The 21,978-nt window shown below is 29.1% G+C and overlaps 1 protein-coding gene across 3 annotated transcripts in view; it reads left to right on the top strand.

Moving 5' to 3' along the window:
• LOC142320533 (protein lifeguard 4-like) overlaps window positions 1-21,978 on the top strand; it is a 48,075-nt gene extending 26,097 nt beyond the window's left edge. For all 3 annotated transcript variants that reach the window (XM_075358432.1, XM_075358441.1, XM_075358448.1), the window contains exons 4-7: window positions 4,279-4,384; window positions 10,420-10,571; window positions 13,929-14,061; window positions 18,153-21,978. In XM_075358432.1, coding sequence (XP_075214547.1) covers window positions 4,279-4,384; window positions 10,420-10,571; window positions 13,929-14,061; window positions 18,153-18,272 — 511 coding nt within the window. In that variant the 3' untranslated portion in view covers window positions 18,273-21,978. The remainder of the gene's footprint in view (window positions 1-4,278; window positions 4,385-10,419; window positions 10,572-13,928; window positions 14,062-18,152) is intronic.

Below are 21,978 nucleotides of genomic sequence, written 5' to 3'. Positions count from 1 at the left end.
ATGCCCTTGACAAACGTACCTCACTTATGTCCCTGATACTTGAGAGTGCTAACAGATATATCCCATAAACACCGGAAACCCAAGCGTCATTCTGTTCTTTGGTGGAATGATGGTTACGAAAACACTATTAATAAACAAACATTAATAAACAAATACACTGCAGGCCTACAAATGCACATCTAGATTTGTATCATAAGGCTAGAGCAGTGTGTCTTGAGTATTCATGGACACCAGGAGGAGTACATGGACACCATCTTGCACACTACTCCACACATCTGCTGCGTGGAAAAAGAACCACACAATTTGCGAATCATCAAAACAACACATTCATGAAAGAGAACTCCTTACATCACCTTCTACAGTGGCAAGTAACTTAGCAGATTGTTTCTATTTGGTGCCCCTCACCTCATCATACAGTAATGAATTTCAGAGTTACAAATTACAGGAAGTACTATCATTAAACGTTGGTGATTTGGTCAGTGAATTAAATCCTCCATTTTCATTCAACAAGTTTTTACATGCACCTAAAAACTTTTGTGACACCTCCTATGGACCTAAAACATTCGTGTCAGTATGCTTTCACATCTTCGTAATTCCGCGCTACAACACCTGTTGTGTATTTATAATGGTCTATTCTCCTCACAAGTTTTCCCTTGGTGTGGTCAGAAGACATTGTCATACCAGTACTTACACCTGGTAAAAACAAAGAAAACTCTTCAAGCTACTGCTCTACCTGTTTGACAAGCGCTTTATGTAAAGTCATGAAAAGAATGGTGAACTGCAGACTCACATGGTACTTAGATAGACATGGTAATCTATGTCTAGAACAATGTAGTTTCTGCCAAGGACACTCTTCCATTAACATGTGTTACTAAAAGCAGCTATTCAAAATGCTTTCTTATTCCACCAGCGCTTCATCACTCACTATCTTCTTTGATATCAGAAAGGCATTTGACATGGCTTGGCGACATGGTATCCTAAACTTCCTCAAAGAATGTGGAGTCAAGAGAATCAAGCTTACTTTTTTTAGAGGTTTTTTAAATGAAGAACTTTTTGGGTTCGTGTTGGAGATTCTCTCTCAGATAGCATAATCTTGGAGAATGGAGTACCTCAAGGTAGTGTATTAAGTGCCACCTTATTTTCAATAGCCTTCAATAGTATTACTAAAGGTGTGCAGTCACCTGTTTTATGTTCTTTATTTTTTGACGATTTTTCTATATTTATATTACATCCCATTCAACAGCTATAGCAGAGAGTCTACTGCAGAACATCTTGCCTTGAAGCTTGGTCCAAGGTTACTGGCTTCATCTTTTCATTTCAGAAAATAAAATGTGTAGCCTTTTCTTGCCTACGGGACTTCTTTATTCTGCAAGTCTTTCTCAGCTGAGAGCTAATTGCTATCTCTCCTGATGTCGGATTTTTAGGTTATTTTTTTGTAGCTGCTGTATGTGAGTCAAGCACATAAAAAATTAAAAACAAAATGTTCCAAACTTTTAGATGTACTGCGAGTCCTTAGCAATACCAATTGGGGAGCCAACTAAGATACCAATTGCAGTCATGTATGTTGCATTTGTACTAGTTCGTTCCTGTTTAGATTATGGTTGTGTCACTTACTCTTCAGCACGTAATACTGTGCTTAAAATGCTGGATGCTGTATATCATGCTTTCCTTCGGCTTGCTACAGGTGCTTTTAGATCAGGCCCTGTCGTAAGCATCCTTGTTGACTACGGTGAGCCATCACTTTGGGATAGACAAGAGCAGCTTTTAGCATCTTATTTTACCAGTCTTAAAGGACAGCATATCACCCAGTTTTTGATGCAGTCCTTGGAAATCCTTATTTTCAAAGGTATGAGGACCATCCATGTTATACTGCACCTATAGGTATTTACCCCCAATGTTTACTGCACCTTGTAAATGTTGTTGTACCTTCTATTTTTGCTATTTATTCCTGTTCATATCCTCTGTGAAGAACTAACCTTATAAATTTTATGTTTGACCTCACGATATGCAATAAAGGATCAAAACCACCTATTTTCTTTCAGCAAATGATTTATCAAATTCTTTCCAAGACTAACCTTGATGAAGTAATATAAACAAATGGATTGAAACAGAATGACACTGTTGGATGCGCATTTATTGTTAATGACAGAATCTATATATATGTTTGGTCTACCTGGTATAATAAGTGTCTTTACTGCTGAACTAAACGCTATAAATAAGTCTTTGAATATCATTAACCCTAAGCAATGTCATATCCTTATTTGCAGCAACTCGTGCAGTGCTCTCAAGCCATAGAAAATTTTTATTCCAGATATTCTTCTGTCACCAAAATCTACAATGCAATCGATGATTTGAACCATTGCAACACACAAGTTAGTTTCTGCTGGACCCCTAGCCACGTGGGGATTCCGGGTAATGAACATGTAGATTCCGCTGCTGAAGACGCATGTAGTCAACCATCCTTCACTACCCATGTTACTACATCCAACTTTATTAACTATGTAAAATTCATAATTTAACCCATATATATATATATATATACTTAGTTTGCTCAACTTTTTTAATAAGCTTCCCTTCAGTGTACAAATTAAATTCATTGTGTAACAAGTCAGTGTGATTTGAAAATGCCATGCAAACTGTTTTGTTAATATTTAATGACAATTTATTTACACCTTTCAAGTTGTAATACTCTTTAATAAAAGTTGTGCTTTTCACCTAGTCTCATCCTAATTGTTAGCTATAAATATCAAATCTGTATCATCTGCATATGATTTTATAATATACATTCAGTATCTGAGATCTTTATAAAAACATAATTTATTTATAATATAAATAACAATTGCCCAAGTATTGTACCTTTGTGTGGTACTCCAGTATCTATTGTTATAGAATTACTTTTAGTGTTATTAATTTTCACAGTTTGTCATCTATTAAACAAATAATCTTTTATTAATTGCAATATATTTCTTCTTATACCTATATTTTATAATTTTTTCTAAAAGTAATTTATGGTTAACAGTATCAAAAGCTTTGCCAAATCTAAAAAAAAATCGCACCTACTGTTTTTTTTACTGTCTAAATTTTCAGCAATTGATTTTGTAATTTCAGCAATGGCATCTTTATATATAAATAATAAATCAGTAATTTTATCAGAAGTTACCTATTTATTAATAATAATTAATAAAGAATGATTACATATTCATAATTTTAAATATGCAAATAGTTTAAATTGACATTATTAATCGTTACAAAAAAACATGGGGGAAATTAAAATAAGTTTTAAAAATACAGAAAAAATTATATTTTTTCTGTATTATTATATTAATATTCCAGAATAATATTGTAGATTAATATGATTTTCTGTTCAAATCATTCAATAAAATTCCATTGTTCTTGCAATAAAATTCGAGTTTTTGTTGTGGTATCAGTGCATTTCATTAGTTGTCCTTAAAATGTTTTTGTTTAATGCAGTTTTAAAATGATATTCATTATGTAATATGTCATGTAGGTCTACAACTTTGATCAGTTTTAGCTTGTGTTCTATGTGTTGATATATTCTGAGGTGTTTTTTCTTGCAATTTTTATTTCCATGTATGAAGTAAAGGAAGTACTGTGATTACAAAAAATCTTGGTTTTCAGATTGCAATCCGTTTTGACCAGTTTTGGCATGACGTCTGTATGTACATATGTATCTCGCATAATCATAAACAATTAGCTGAGGATGTTGAAATTTTGGATTTATGACCAAAATCCAATTTTTTTGGATTTTGGATTTTTTTTTAACTGCAGTAATAAATAGGACCATAGGACCTCATTCAGAGCTTTTCAATGATATATCATAAGTGTTACTTATTTTCATTGGTTCTGTAGCAATGATAGAAATTAAATTAAAATTTGGATTTTATAAGGGGAAGGCACATTGATTCAAATCAGACTTCATCTCCTTTTTTTGTAACTTTTTTTTCAATTTAAATATATTGATTTATTAATAATTAACCTCTGATTGTAAAAATAAATTTACAGTAAATAATAATTCAATATTAACAATAAAAAAAAAATTATTAAAAAAAAGCAGAAGTTATTAGCGAGATAAAATTTTATGTATTTTTAATTTAAAAAAAATTGTTTGTATGTAATTTAATAAGTGTACAAGGAAGTCATGTGGTGTCCACATCGGATTATTTTTATTGATTTATTATGGTAGTATATTAGAATAAAATATTACTGGTAAATTACATGAGTATAAAGTGAGTACTTATTTTTTTGTATTGGTTTCAGTGACTGGCTACTCTCATTGTCATTAATTTTGAGTGTTGTAACATTAATTGCATTACACTTTAAACGAAAAGAAACACCGATCAATTTAATATTGCTTGCTGCATTTGTAAGTATTAATTTTTGTATTTTTTAATTGTTTTGCTATAATTTTGTTCTAGTTTATAATTATTTTTTCTAAATTTTTAGTTTCTTCTCTCATGTTATAAAAACAATCTGGATTGTAAATTGTAGTCACAAGTAACTTTTTTTTTTTTGCTGTTATTCTAATCAAGCTTATATGTACTGGCTTGGTTTGGGTTATTTTTGAATCCAGTAAACATGATTTATCTACACTTTCACCATAACACACCTTCAAAGTTGTCATACTGCTTCCTGCACATGTTTGCTTAGAGTTGATTTGACTGTGATCACATGTGCAAAATTTGATACTGTTCGCCTCATTTGCTTCCTGGCTTATTATATCGCAACCATGTCCACTCCACTAGCAGTTTGCACCAAGGAACAAGGATGAACAACAAGCAATGATCTGATTTCTCTAGTTGGAGGGTGTGTCAGCGGCTGTCATTCATCATAAACTTTTATCACAATACAGGGACAATGTTTCATCACATAAAATTGTTAATTCGTAGATCGAGAAGTTTAAAAGGGGTCAGATGAGTGTGATGCATAACCTCCACCATGGACAACAAGATCCAGCAAGCTGAAGAGATGGTTCTGGTGAATAGGTGAGTTACCAATAATGAGTTGTAGCATCTTCTTTAAATATCAGTCATGGTTCTGTCCATCAAATCTTCCATAGCAAGCTTGGTTGCTGTAAATTCTTACTGCAGAACACAAGCTCAAATGTGTTGATATCTGCCAATGCTTATTTGATTGTTTCAACGAGGAAGGCAACACATTTTTGATCAGAATACTCACCTGTGATAAAACATAGGTTGTCACTGAGCCAGAATTGAAACACCAGAGTATGGAGTGGAAACACCTGGGGTCTTTAAAAGATTCAAAACTGAGCCATCAGCTCAAAAAAAGTTATAACTTTTTTTTTAGGACACAAAAAGGCCTATTCTGGAAAATTTGATAGAAAAGGGGATTATGATCAACTGTGCAAGTTACAGAAAAATGTTGAAAAACAAGCTGAAGCCAACAATTTGCAACAAATACAAGATCTATTGTCGAAGAAAATGTTGTTACATGACAATGCCCACCTGCACATGGCTGACCACACTGTTCAAACCATCAACAAGTTGAATTTTGAGGTACTGCAAACATTTCTACTGTCCAGATCTTGTTCCCTCTGTCTTTCATCTGTTTGGGCTGCTGAAGGATGCTTTGCGAGTTGTCAGTTTTTCACGGATGTGGACATGCAGGAAGTGGTGCAAAGTGGCTTTGCGACTATCCAAAAATCTTCATGGAAGGAATATGCAAACTTATGGACTGTAGGACCAAGTACATTGACAAGAGTGGTAATGACGTAGAAAAATGATGTACATGTTGTGAACTTCTATCTCTGCATAAAAAAATTGTAAAACGAAAAGTGTAAATAATATTTTTACGTCTTATATACTGACTAGATATTGAGTGATTTATTTATAAATTCCCTATGGTTGACTTGATCTTGATATTGCACAGGAGATAGTCAGAAAAAAAGGTGACATTTATTTCTGTCAAAAAATGGTTATTGTGGAGTAAAAAATTTATACAAAACCCTGATGAAGCCCTTATAATGTTTTTTTAAAACATTTATTCTTTTTTCAAATTAATTTTTTACTGGGGGGATTTTTTAAAATGAAAAACTATATTTTTAATTTCTTTATGTGTTTTCTGAAATTATCAGATTTGTGTCTTATAGTTATTTTGTTTGAAGGGAATCTTTCCTTTGCTCTTCTGAAGTAACACTTTCTTAACTGTGTTCTATTATTGTTATTATCATGTGAATGATAGTAATAATAAAAATAGAATGTTATTGTTATTATCATGTGATTATTAATTAGATGTATAGGATTATTTAGACTGTGCTTAGAAAGAAAAAAAAAATGATTGATCATTTTTTTTTAGGTGATGCTAAAACTAGAGATAAGTTAAAAAAGTAATGAATGATATGTTTTTTTGTTGGGTAGAAATTCAGTTTGAAAGTACTTAATAAAATATAGTTAATAAAGTGCGACAGAAAGGAAAAGTAATAAAGACTCTTAAGTGTTCCAATATGATAATTATAACCAAAGTTAATTTTTTTATTTTTATTATTTTTTTAAAATTAGGATTGTGAAATAAAGACAACATCAAAACCAGAGTAGTAAAAAAAAAAAAGAAGAGCTTTCATGTAGGTATATTCAGATATGGGTAAAAAATTTTAAGGTAGACATTTTAAAGAATATTTGTATGAAGTTTAATGTATTATTGTAAAAAACTAAAAAAAAAAACTACTGATAATAGGAAAGCCAGGGAAAGAAAGAGGTTTTGAGATATGAAAGCAGAGGAATGTTATTGTATGGGTAGAGTAGAAGATTAACAAATAATGTTTTTTAAGTCAAATCATAGTGAACTAAAGTTTATGATGGAAACTTCTAAAAAAGATTGGTAAGATACATACATATAATGCTCACAAATTTAGTATTGGGTAATAAAATCTATTAGCAAGTCAGGTATTAAAATTCAAGATACTACCTATACTCATAATAAAGGGTGAAGAATGTAATATAATGTACAGTGGAATTCCTATAACTTGAATACTCAAGGGAATAAAAAAAAATTTGACTTATAGAAAATTCTAGTTAAAGAAACATACACATTACAAAATTACTACCCACTGTAAATTCACTCATGTAAAATGTACAGCACTGTTTAAGAAAATATTGCTTTTTTCCATATACAGTCTTATTTATCACAGCAATATTATTACATGACATGATTCAGCATTATTAAAATACCGTATACAGTAGGTATTACTGCTTAGTATATATATATAGTATGTATGTAATTAGTAAGATAAACTTAACTTACCTGAAGAGTATTCTATTACCGTAGAAGACACTAAACAAAATGCAGGCTAATAAATACACATGAAAATACTGTACATTAATCCACAGTTCAGTTTTAAATTCAAGGATTGTGTTTTTAAAAGTTTTTCAGAAAAAATAAAAACAATATTAAAATTATAAAAAGTGAAGAATAATTGGCTCTTTCATAAAAAAGAATGAATTTAATTAAAATCGATTAAAAAAGTTATTGATAATTGTCTGACATTTCTTCTGATGAAGTGTAGTTAACCATTTTTCTATATCTGCCACTGCAGAAAAAACCGATTCTGATACATCATCTTTTGATTCAACAAATTGTAAAACAAACTAAACACATTATCTGTAACTGTGTTTAGTTTAAGTTGGGAGCAGTACGCAGATAATTCATCATTATCCAATCAGTCTGTATGGTGTCATTCTCATTTGCCTTTGTGTTAATCATATTGATTACATCTTAATCAGTAGGGTATTTGGCTACTACCAAATCTTCACATATAAAAACATAATCTCAAAAAGTTATGTCGCTGGGTACTTGCAAAACATTGATAACTGACTGCCATTCATTATCATTGTCATCATCATCGTCATTATTGTTGGTAAAACAAAGGTTTCCATTGCTAGTTTGTTCATATTCTGACAACATGACAGGTTGTTGTGGGTTTATAAATCCAGCTTTTTTAAAATTGTTAAAACTTGGTAGATGAGTCACATCATTCCAAGATATTTTAATTTCCCATAGATAATGATTAATTTCTGGTTTTTGTTTCTTTTCATCCATCTGTAATGTTTTCATTATAATCCTTTTGTCAGTACATTTGCTTAAAATTTTGTATAATGCCCTGACCCATTGGTTGGCATTTAGAGGTAACATTTGATGGAAAGAAAATGCATTTTATCAATAACAATTCCCAAGAAAATGATGTTGGATGTGCCAGGCAGTTGTCAATAAATAGAACAATCCTATGTTTCACATAATAATAATTATCCAATTTGAATAACCATTTTTTGAAGATTTCACTAGTAGCCCATGCTTTTCTATTGGCTTTGTACTGAATAGGCAAAGATTTAACATTAGCAAAACAATGTGGTTTTTTCGATTTACCAGTTAAGAGAGGTTTCATCTTTTCTGTTCCTGACATGTTTGCACGTAAAAGAACTGTGACGCAGTCTTCAAAGTTAAAGTTTTGTCAGATAAACTATTGAAAAACAGTCTAGTTTTGTCAGAATTAAAAGTGTCCAATTTGTTGTATGTGCTCATAATTTCGTTTAGCGTACTGTTTATCCACTTACTACAAACTTCTTCATTTACACTGACACTTCCACCTCAAAACATTTAAAAAAATTATTCCATGCCTAAACTTATTAGGCCACACTGTGGCTTAATAGCCACACACTAGTGTGGGCTAATATTGACTAGCCCACACTAGCTTTGAAATCCATACAATTGAACTGTCTTGCAAAGTACTTGGCTTTTTCACATAAAATTGTTCCACTGATAGGTAAATTTTGATCGCGACTGTATTTAAACCACTCTAAAACCTTTTTTCAACATTGGGATACTGGACAGATTTTACTCTTTTGATAATGCCCGAGTTACGAAGGCTACAATCTTTCAAAAGTTTTTCATGGTTTTTGTAAACCATTGTAAGCATGTTGGGTATATACCGAATTCCAATGTAATCACATTTTTCTTCTTTTTCCCCATGTCTACTTCCATTATGAGCCTTATTTTATCATCTAATGACATGTTTTTAAATTTCTTTTCGACATTTTAAAAAAAAAAACAGAAAGTGTGTAAAATCAACTAACTAAATTGAATAAAAACTAAACCTAATTGTATAAAAACTAAATAAATAAAAATTTTTGTAAGGAAAGAATAAGAACACCCTTGTTTACAGCTGCAAACAACACTTCTTACAACAAATGAGTTCCAGTGCATACTAATGCATGATGTATAAGATTTCGCTTCCCTGTTTGCTATACATTGATTCATCCTTTTTGTTATCACATAGTACAAGAAGTGAATCATATTGTACTTTAATTCATATTTCTGAACTGAAGATAAGAATGGTATTGTAGGCCTAATGTTAAACTTGAGTTTTTTATTTTATTTTTTGTAATAAACTAATCAAATTTTTTACTTTGACTTACAGGATTTTCGTCGAGTTAAAGGAATTACATTTTTGTACAACCTAATTTACTATGGCCAGGAATTAGAATAAATTTTGAGTTGTAGAAATTTTGAGTTTAGTTATTCGAGTTACAGGAATTTCTTATTTTGAGATTGAAAGAAATTGAAAGAGTTGATTTTTTTTTATTGGCTTATAACTATTATTGGAATGGCTGGGGACACCCACAATAATCCATTTATAAAAAATATAAATATAAGAAATTAAAAACAATTATAAAGGGCTTTGAATTATTTCAGTCTAAGTAACTTTTTTAATTTTTGAAAAAAGAAAAGAAAAAAGAAGCAGTAATCGGATAAATTTTATCATTTTTTAGCAGCATTGTTACTTATTTTACGCTTATTTACGATTCATTAGTCAGTATAAAATAATATTCAAAGATATAAACATAATTTGATTTTGAAATAAGTGAACTATGTTTCAACAAATTTTTTTTGAAGCTGTTACGTGGCTGTTTAATGTAGCTTGGCTCTTTATACCAGTGCTAGTAGTTATAAAGGTATTGTTATTGTCATAGGGTTATTGGTAATGGTGCCTCTTCTTGTTTGGTTCCATGTGTTGAGTAGTACATGTGATTTGAATTATGTTTGTTGATTTAATGTTGGTTTGTTTTTTATTTTAATTTAGTATATTGTTAACTGATATTGTTGAAATTGTGACATTTATCTGTTATATATAAAATTTTGGTTGTTTGTTTATATTTTTGTATGTACTTTATATTTATTAGATGATTTGCAAAGGTTGATTGTGATGTTGGTATTGCACTTTGTCAAAGGATGAATGTGTCCTGTTGATTTACACATTTATGTCATGTGCATTTAATTCAGATTTTGATTGTGTTTTACTTCAGGTAGTTTTGTTTTTTCTATTAAATTGTTAAAATATTGTTCTTTTAATTCTTTTTTTCTAATTTTTATCCATTAAATTCTTTTCAGACAATCGTACAAGCATACTCTGTTGGTGTAATAGTTACATTTTTCCAGACATTTGTTGTCTTGCAAGCTCTTCTTCTGACCTTAGTTGTTGTTGGAGGTTTAATGGCATTTACATTTCAAACGAAGAAAGATTTTTCTAATTTGGGGACAATGTAAGCGTTTTTTTAAACTAATGTATTTTGATTTATGTTTAGAGTAGTTCATAAATAATTTAACATATATAGAAATAGTTAAACTGGCTTTATTTTTACAGAATATTCAGTATGAGATTCATTTGGTAATTGAATAAACAATTGTTTACACCAGTCTTCAAAAAAGAAATACCAGGTTTTAGTTTGTTACATCTTTTGGATGAGGTGTACAGTTTTGATTTAAGGCTATAATCAAACAGCAAAAAGGACAGTTTTAATTGTGTGCATGTCCGTAGATTGATTCCCTAACTTTCTGCTTAATATGTCACTAGCAGAAATGGTGCTTCCTGAACAGAAAGCCTTCTGTATTTTGCAGTTTTCTAAATGTGAATCTGTTACAGTTTAATAATATATGTGCCATAGAAAGTTAATTTTATTGGGCAACAAGATGGTGTATTTCTCACTGCATAACTGTGTGGGATTGGTTGAATGACATTTTCCTCAACTGGTGGATTAGTTGGCAAGGAACCAATGAAAGTGGTTGTTTGCAGTGGCTTCCAAGGTCATCTGATCTGACCCTATGTGATTTTTTCCTTTAGGATTTTATGAAAGATCTTGTGTATGTATCTTTGCTACCCATTGATCTACCTGATTTGAGGCACTGAATTGAAGTAGTTGTCACTTCCATTATTCCAGACATGTGGGTTAAAGTATGGGTAAACTTTCAGCAAATGTTTCACCTTATTCTCCAAGACAAATCCGGACCCAGTGGTATATACAGATATATCAAAACAGAATGATATTGTTGGATGCACATTTATTGTTAATGGCCGAACCTATATGTTTGGTCTACCTGGTATTATGAGTGTCTTCATTGTTGAACTCTATGCTATAAATAAGACTTTGAATATCATTAACCCTAAGTACTGTCATCCTTATTTATAGCAACTCGTGTAGTGCTCTCCAAGCCTTAAAAAATTTTTATTCTAGGCATCTGATTGTCACCGAAATCTATAATGCTATCATTGAGTTCAACAATCGCAACACACAAGTGAGTTTCTGCTGGATCCCTAGTCATGTGGGGATTCTAGGTAATGAACGTACAGATTTCGCTACTAAAGATGCATGTATTCAACCATCCTTCACTACCCATGTTATTTTCATCCTTCACTACCCATGTTATTTTTTTTCCTCTGCTCTCCTGGGCTGGATCTGCAATTAAGTTTAGCTCAACCCCCACCAGTACCCTTGCAGTGGCTGTAGAAACAGTTCTGTATGATGATAAAATTTTCAAATTCATTCTTTGTTGTAGGGAGTTTAGTCTAATTTTGTTCTTAATGTTAAAAGCCAAAAACCAAGCCGGAGTGGCATACAATATGATGGAGGTCACTGCTGTGAGGATCAGTCTTCTTTTCATGGGCTTTAACCCCCCATGTGTTTCCCATTAAGCGTCCTAAAGAGTTTATGGTTTTCTCTGCCTTACATGTGACCATCTCAAGGTGTTTGTTAAAATTTCCTGATTGTTGGAACCAAATCCCTAGTTATTTGATGCATTGCATTGTTGTGACCTGATAACCGTTCACTCTGACGGGTTTGAGACTTAGCCCTTTGCATTGGAGCAATCTAGTAATACTAACTGTGCTACTACATCCAACTTTATTAACCATGTCAAACATGCACTTTGCGCAAGGTGGCAAAGTGATTGTATTGCCACAGTCGACAACAAACTTTGCTATATCAAAGATAGTTGTTGCCATGGGATTCCTCCCACAGAAAAAATTTGTTGAGAGGAAGTGATCCTCTGCTGATTGTGAATAGGACATATGAGAGCTACTCACGGGTACCTGATGTCAGTAGAAAATGCACCGGTATGTGTATGATGCAAGTGCTGCTGGACTGTGCACCACATTCTTGTGGATTACATACATTATGTGGCCTTGCATCATAAATTTAAATTTGCCCAGGAATTTTTCTCACATCAGGGCAATAATAAAGAAGCTTTGGATGGATATTTTTATTTCTCCAAAGTATTAGTGTTTTACATACTTTTTAATAGTGATAGTTCTTGAAATTTTCTTTTTTGTACTGTAGTTGTATATTTTTGTATTTAATATTTTAGTTTAAGTTTTTTATTTTGTCTTTGATTTTAGTTTGAGTTTTAATTTTATTTTTAAATTTCTACTTTACATTTTTATTTTGTTTTAATTTTGTTGTTGTCTTATTAGATTTTATGTTTTATTTTCATATTTCACATTTTTAACAGTGCTTTCATGTTTAATGGGTATTGAAAATAAGCAAAACTTAGGTAGATGACAATCAATTCAGCACTGTTCGCAATATCTGATGAAAAAATTAGGATAATTCTGTTATCGTGAATCGATGATTTTCTCAAATTGTCACATCGGGACTTGCAACAAGTTCATCTGTGACAATTGAGAGTAGACCACTTATTTCATTGTCATGAATGTTTGTTCAACCTCACTGAAAAATATGCCACCATTGTCTTACAGCATGTCCCTCATGATGTTCCCTCCATATATTGCACAAAGTTCACAATGAATTTCAGCAGCTGACAAGTGTTTTTGTGTGAAGGAAACGGATGATGGCACACACTTCACAGATGGTGGGATTTTCTATGACAGCCGCTATTTCAGTACAGAGTTTTACTGGAACAAACAAGCTAGTGATATTTCCAATAACATTATTTTACCTGCACTGAACTAGGCTATTCAACTGTGCAAAGATAAAATTGCTGCCTCCACTCCTTTACATAATACCAAAGACCAGAAGTTTATTTCAGAATAGCCCTTATACATACTGGAAGAGCTCAAACTACTCTTGTCGTCTTCATTCCTTGTGTGATTGAGCACCATTAATATTTGTTAAAACTTGGTGCCACACTCATTATAAAAATATTGATCTTAGGATAATTACACTGATCTTTTTATGTTTAAGAATTGACTTTTATGATGTACATTTAATGCTTTAATCTGAAATTTATCTTCCTCGCACAGGTTATAACCTTGAGTTGATATTTAGGCATATTAGATTATGGTTATCTCAGGAATGATCGACCTGAGTTTGTAAAAGACTATGCTTAATTTACATTCATACATATCATCCTCATTCATCCTCTGAAGTAACATGTTATGGTGGTTCTGGAAGCTAAACAGAAAAAGAGAAAGATTTGGTTATCTTATGCAGACTTACCACAACAACCCAAAAGTGCTATTAATCGAATAATAATGGCATTCATTTCCAGTTAGAGTAACCTTATTTTTAATCTGTAAGCTGTCTTGCAACATCACAGGACAATTGTCATAGAAGTTGATTACAAAGTTCTTTTATCGGTTAATTATTACATTTTTTTACTTTCAGATTATTTGTTTCACTCTGTTGCCTGATTGTTGGAGGATTCATAAACATTCTCTTCACAAGTTATGTTCTTGAGACTGTGATATCAATTGGTGGAGCCATTGTTTTTTCATTTTTCATTGTTTATGATACTCAGGTAATATTTCAGTCCAAAAAATTTGTACGTATAAGTAGTTGCATGATTTAGTTTATTTTAGTTTTAAGGAACATTCTTGGTCTTAGTTTTCTCACTTGTAATATTGGCATAGTGGGTAATATTAACAATTAATATTTTGGCAATACTAGTATTCTAGAATACAGTATACTGCTAGAGTTCTTTCTGGTATGTATAATAATTTTAATTTCAGCTAATATTATGAACTAGCAGATCATTTTATCATGTTAATTTGTTGCTTTATGTAATAGTTGGCTATATTTGAAAATAGTTATTTATTTAAATTTTTTAATTGAAGTTTTTATATTCTCTTATATTTTAGTCTATGGCTTAAATTACCTTAAACTAGATGATTCTTCTTTTTTTGTAGCCTTTTTTGCTACCTACTGATTATCTTTGGCATGTCTTCCTAATTTTTTTACTTCTTCTCATCTTAACTGAACAATTCTGTCCTCTAATTAATCATATTCTCTTTAGCTTGGTCAGTATATAATGAAAAAGAGTCCATATTGTTGCTACTAGTCCTTAGATCAGATGTGATTATTCATCAGTTCTTTTTTTTTTTGTTTACTTAATTCGTATAGTTCAATCCTAATCCATTGATCTTGTTAATTTAAGAAACTGGTAATAACCTAGTATGCTGATATTTGCATTGAACTGCACATAGTACAATGTGATGTAATACCAGTACCATAATGTGACAACAGCACAACAATTATCCTTTTATAGTAATCTGATAATTTTATTTTATGTTATAATTTTTGAGATAACATATTCATTTCAAAAATAAAAAAATAAAAAATATTTATTTCTGTTAATCAGCAAAACTAGATGAAAAATTTAAAAAAATATTATTTCTGCATTTTTTTACTCAACAAATGCATTTTTTTCAAACCTGATTCATTTCTTTTTTATTTATTTCTTCCTTTTTTTGGTAAACTTTATTTCACTTGGGTGGAAATTTTTCTATGTTTTATTTTTGGGAGTATATTACGCATTTGGGGATAAATCATCTCTAACCAAGCTTACCTTGAACTAGTTTCTGATCAATGTCATTAGACATTTTTCCCAATTGTCTGTTGTAATAATATATCACTTTCAAGGTGTGTATTTTAATGATAACATTATTATGTTACACCACAATATTTCAAATATTTTCATAATATATTTTTTATCATGTTATTATTTTTTATTAATGCTCAGGATTTTGATAATTAAACCAGATGCATTGTTTTAGAATAATTACAACCTAAATGCTTCAGAGTGATTTTTTTTTTTTAATTTCATGTTTTGAGGTCACAATATCATGAGATTAGTGTAAAATATGGAAAATTAATAATGGCTGGCCTCAAATCAGTAAAATAAAATTTGTTAAAAAATTGCTTTGTAAACATGATTATTGGGACTTGTGAATGGGAATACATTTGGGTCAGGTCAGTTGGTGGGTCCATATTAACATATTCACTGCTAGTATTTTTGATAAGCAGGAACTCCCTCCCCCTCCCTATGGTGAATGGTTTTTTTTTATAGATCCTTTGCTGAATCCTTTACAGTTATTTAACAGTCATTTATTTGTTGTTATGATCAAGTGTTTTCTGATTGTTTTAAATTAAACTGGTATTTTTATGTGTCCTACATAGCCACAAATTTCTGTTATAATAGTTTTAAAAATTTTTATTTCCAGTTTTCCTTTGAAATGAATGAATGAAATGTTTGCCTTTTTCTACAAGATTATATCATGACGAAATAGGAAAAAAGTTATTAATTTTTTCATTATTCTACTCACGTGAAAGTATTTAAGAAAATGAAACGCAGCCTACCTTCATTTTTATCTATATGGCTAAATAAACATCGTTCATCTTCCCAATAATTTTACTTTCTTCTGGTTTAATTTTATCAATTTTTCTTTTTCTTTTATTCATTTCCTTTATACTAAATGTTTCTGATCAATAAAATCATCATGGCTGATAATATATCTTGCCAATATATGTCATAAGCATCTCCTTCTACCTGCATAATGATGTTTTTTTTTCTTTATGTTGGTTAGTTACAGTTACAAATGCTTAATTGCTGAAATTGCACTCTATATATTTTATCTTTGTTTTTAGTTTATTATCATTGTGATTATTAATAATTGGTAGTTATTAGTTGACATTGAAAACAGTTTTTGTAATATTAAGTAAGAAAAAGTTTCTTAATTACAAAAGTAGCTATTAATCAATATTTAATAAACTATGTACTATTACTGATTTCTTTACATCAAACATTAATGAATGGATTCACAGGCAGACAAAACTAGGGGTATTATATTTTAATTCTATTAAATAAACCACCTTGTATAGAATATTGAGATGAGAAAAATATCTTGCTTAATTTTTCATTACTGTTTTGGGGCCTGCACCTTCAGTTATGATTGAAATAATGTAGTGGTTGAAAATTGATATGTTACTACTTTAATTAATTATATTTATAAAAAACAACTATCAAAACGCAATTACAAAATAATTACTTTAAATCAATACATAATAAGGCACAAATGAGTGAAAAATTATACGTAAAGTATAGTTTTCTTATCAGTTTTTTCAGAATTAAATTTTCTACAAGGTTAATTAGAAATTTGTATTTCTTTATTGATAAATTAACAAAGTTATATTATTCCAAAATTAAGTGTATAAAAAGTGTAATTTTTTTTTGTGTTTTACCTTCTTTTTCTTAAAGTATAATTGAGATAGAGGTCTGGGACCATTTCTATACAATTTTTTATACCATTTTCTGACCTATGTTTTATAAGAACTTTTTTCTTATTTTTGGCTACAGAATCATTTCCTGAGAGATTGTCATGCAATTTGGAATCACTCTGTATATATTCAAACAAAATTTCAGTTTGATAAACTATCAGACAGTGTTTGAGGGAGACTGGAGGCAGTGACTTTGACGTGTTTGAGGCAGCACTCATGTAAAAATTAATACACAATTTTTCTTTTGCAATAACAGAACTATTTCAGTCATGACTGAGGATGCAAGATCCTGTGAAAGTACTTTCATGAAAATTATAAGATATGACATATCTCAATATTCTGTTTTAGTTGGTTTATTTAATAGAATTTAAATCTAATTTAACAGTACAGAGGAATAATATGGATCTTAAAAAGATTAAATTCAGTAGAATATAGGGGTATTATGTTGAAATTAGCAGAAAAGGTATAATTATCACACTATGCTGGCTATTCTGTTTACAATAAATGCTCTTAATTGAATTTAATTATACATAAACGTTTGAAGTAACAGCATTTTTTTTTTTTTAATTTTAATTTTTTATTCTACTGACGCATGGAATTTTTAAAAATTTAATATTGCAAGAACATCCATTATGATGGAAGAATCTTCAAAAATATATTTTATGTAACATTAAAGTAGGAATATTGTACTGAAATTATACTGCTTAGGTAAATTCATTCATTTGTATAATATTATGCAAAATTTTATATTTAGTTGTGATATAATCTTTTGGAGAAAGGCAGAAATAAGATTTCTCATGTGTTTCTCATGTGTAACTATTAAACAGAAATTTGTGGCTATGTAGGGTACATATAAAAATACCTGTTTATTTTAAGTCATGAAACACTTGATTAAAACGTGAATTAATGACTTAATTAACAGTTGTAAAAATATTTCTAGTCATTCAGTAGTATTCAGTGTTCTAATTGATTTTGATTTTTACTTTCTTCTTGGTTTAATTTTATAAATTTTTATTTTTGTTTTATTGATTTCTTTCATACTAAACATTTGATCAGTGAACTCATCATAGCTGGTAAAAATATTTTTTCCAATAATGTCATGAGCATCTCTTTTCCACTAAAGGATTGAAATTGTAATCTAAATATGTTATCTTAGTTATAACTTTATGATTATCATAACGTATTATATCATAATCATTATGATTATCATAGCACATCACTGATATTATGATAAAAATCACTGGAATTTATTTAAAAAATATCTTCAACAAAATTATATACTCTATTCACTTCATATATTAATTTATTTATTGTGTTTCTTTTTTAATTTTGCAGAATATAATGATGAGAACATCTCCTGAGGAATATGTTTTAGCTACAATTGAATTATATCTTGACATAATTAACTTATTTATATATATACTTAGGATTTTAGATGCTTTGAATAAAAAATAAGTTTTAATAAAAATCTGTTAAATTCATAATTTTTACTTTACATGCTACTACAGAATTACAATATTATGGGAAATGTATTATAAATAATGATTTTTTGAATCAACTAAATTATTGTCACATTTATATTTTTGTTACACAAAACTGTATTATAATCTTTTGTCACATGTATTTCAATAATATTATTTAAAAATAATTAAATCTTATACTACTTATTTTTATTTTATTTTTTTCTTTCCTTAAGTTGCTCCTTATTATTTTAGTTAAAAAATAAAATACAATAGCATGCAAATTAATCCAGACACAGATGTCATTTAATAAAAAGTTACTTTATTTAGAAAGAAAAAAATTATATACCTGTACAATTTCTGAATATCTAGTAAATTAATATGTCGTTATTTATTCTTAATCGCTTCACGTACATGATTTGTGCCATCTATTAAATTATTGTACTACACATTTTTTTTTGATTTCTTCATCATTAAATCATACTGATATTGCTTAATGCGGTCAATTTTTGTGATAAAATTCATTTTTTGACTATTGCCCAAAGATTTTCAATTGGGTTGAAGTCTGGAAGCACTTTAATGTTTTGTTCTTCAAAAACGTTTTCCACTTTTTTGGCAATATGGCTTGGTGCCAAATCTTGTTGGAACAATCCATTCTGTATGGGATTTGTTTTTAAGTTGTGTCACAACCCTTTCTTTCAAAATTTTAATAGCAGTGTAGCCACAACATAGAAATAAACAAAAAATTTCCTGTGTTCAGATTAATTTACACACTACTGTATGTACAATTAGTACATACACATTGAAATATTATGAGTATTTTATTATTTGTGAATATTTAACTTGTAAATGGGAATTTAATTATTTTTTTATTTTGATAGGACTTATATATATTACTGTTACTAATTATATTATTGTAATTTGAATTATTAGTTTTCTCTAAAAAGGTCAACGTTTTTAGAAGCTATGTATGCATTTAACAAAAAATTAATTCAATTAATATCATGATATAAGTTGAAATGCAAACTCTTATCAAATAATAAATGGAAAATATTTATATCTGTTAGAAAAATGTAACCGTTTTTTTCTTTTTCTTTTTATAGCAGCAATTTAAAATCCCATAACTCATAATTTATTATATTAAATTACTTAAATTAACAATTTTTATATAACATAAGTGTATTTAGATTAATAGTTAACGTTAGTTTACCTTTACAGAAGATTTCAGAGTATTCTTTGTTTCCAGAAAAGTTATTCCTGTTTCATCTAATAATACATTTATTGGTATTCTTCTCAGTATATTTTTGGATTCATAATTCATGGCTTTGGTGATTTTATTCTATAGATCCATCAGGACCTATGATGTAAGGGTTCACAAATCCTAGGTTGCAGTATCATTTTTTTTGATACTGCAACAACATACTTTTTCCTTCAAACAGCCCATGAAAATAATTACAATGAAAAATAAGACAAGGCAGGTCTAATAACAACCAGGGGTGCAAAAACTTTTATTAAGATTAATCAATCATCAAGGAACTCTTAGGGCATCTCGCTTATTTCATTGTAGGTAAGGTGTTTGTGTCATTTTCTCAGAGCCACCATAAAGGTTTTTTAGTTTCTTCTTCCATTCTTCCTCTTTACAAAATGGTAAAAATATAGTTTGTCATTTACTGATTCTCTAACCACCTGATGTGCTCAGAATATCTGCAGAATCATTTCTCAAGGAAGAGATTATATCTACTAACTCAAATGGCTTTTTCTGTGACTTGAGTAATTATAAGGACAGTTTGAAGACAGATCTTCCTGCATTGGAATATTAAATTAATTTCAGTTACATATTACTTTCTTTTTTTTATATATTTTGTTCATGCTGACAATTTAATCTGTTTTATTCTAATTCAGAATAAATCTTGGAGAATAATCTATAATATTATTTATTACATTAAGAATACATGCTGTACTACTATTGCAGTGGTCTCATTTGAGCCAAAAAATATACATCATATAAATATATTTATGTTTAATAGTCATTGTGACAAATTTGGTGCAACACATTAAGTGAAATAACATGAGTGATTGTTATATATGTTAAAAATGTTTAATTTGTTTTATAAGCCAAAAAGTAAACACCAGTGTACAGTGATATATATGTTTTAATTAAAATTGTTTTTTCACAATCTATATGTGTCTAATGTTAGTAGATTTAAACATTTATTTTGAGTCAGAATCCATCCAGTTCATTTTTTTTATACACAAAATTACAAGATAAAGATTCTTATTTCATTGATGATTAACTTTCCAGCAACTGATATAATGATCTAAGTGTGATTACACTTAACTTAAATGAGTTTTTTATATACAATTTTATTTTGATTTTTCAACCCACATTAGTGTTATTTATACAGCATATTATGTAACCTTAAAAAGTTCAGGAGGTAAGGCCAGACAAACGTATCAGTTGTTTTTTATTACATTATTTTATGACATTCCTTTTTATTGTAGTTTTTACTCATAATAATTTTATAAAATCTGTTCAAAATTTTAAATAAATCAGGGAAATAACTTTGTACAAAAAAAATAGGTTTGACTGTGCTTTCATACTTTAACAACTTTAAATAATAACGAATAAATTTGAGTTGTAATTAGCTAGTAACAAACCAATTTTATCTCTTTATTATTAATTATTTATATATTAATGATTTTATTTTTTTGATATTAATATTGTATTAAAAACCTTTATTGAAAGTTTCATTTCAAAATGTAATAAACTTTATTAATTTAGAATAGTAAAGCTATTTTCAGGTTAAATTATTTACAGAAATCATATTTCTGTAAATAATATAGTTTGAATATAATATTACCTGTGTTATTTTTTGTAATAATTACAAAATATAAAATTCGTATTTTTCATTAAGTTTTTTTTTTTTTTTTTTTAATAACTGATTTAATATTATACTGCTTATATATGGTTTTGTTTTATTAACGAGATTTATGAAAATTTTATTAAGATTCTTCTATACATAAAAAAAAATTTAATTATGACTTATAAACAAAACTTTAAGCACTGTAGGCTTTATGTATATATATTTATTTACTTTTTACTTTTACATTATTGCTACTTATATATTTTATAATTTGTATATGTTGTTATCTAAGGGTATATCATTAACTTTACTGTTATTTGTCTAGTTTAAGTTTAAACCTGCTATATATGGATGAGTATTAAATTTTACAGAAGTTGCTGTTAAAATGATTTAAGTATACTAAATGATTTAATGGAGGTGTTTTTTCAATGCTGCAGGACCTAGTTTTAATATTGTCAAAGATATAAAGATTATTATCTAGTTAAGTACTTATGTTGATTAGCATCTGAAAGTTTAGTTCAGTATTAAGTTAACGTAACTTTCTACAATTATTGGACAATCAAATGGTGAACGGAAATTGGGCTTATTGCCTATTTAAAGACAGTAAAATCTTTACAGAAAAATGTTAACATGTACGCAAACACAGTCTGATCAGTAGGTGGGATTTTCAAGTCAATTGTCAATTTTAAACCTAGTTTTTTAATGATTTGTATAAAAGTATTATTCTTATGTATGTAATTTTTAACTTGCTTTTTATGTTTCCAAACGTTGAAATTATTGTTACCTGTTATCTTTTGAAATTAAAGTAACTGTAAAATGTAATCATTTATTATTTTA

The sequence above is a fragment of the Lycorma delicatula genome, chromosome 1, assembly GCF_047948215.1.
Source record: "Lycorma delicatula isolate Av1 chromosome 1, ASM4794821v1, whole genome shotgun sequence".
Lineage (NCBI taxonomy): Eukaryota > Metazoa > Arthropoda > Insecta > Hemiptera > Fulgoridae > Lycorma > Lycorma delicatula.
This window is presented reverse-complemented; position numbering and strand designations above follow the sequence as displayed.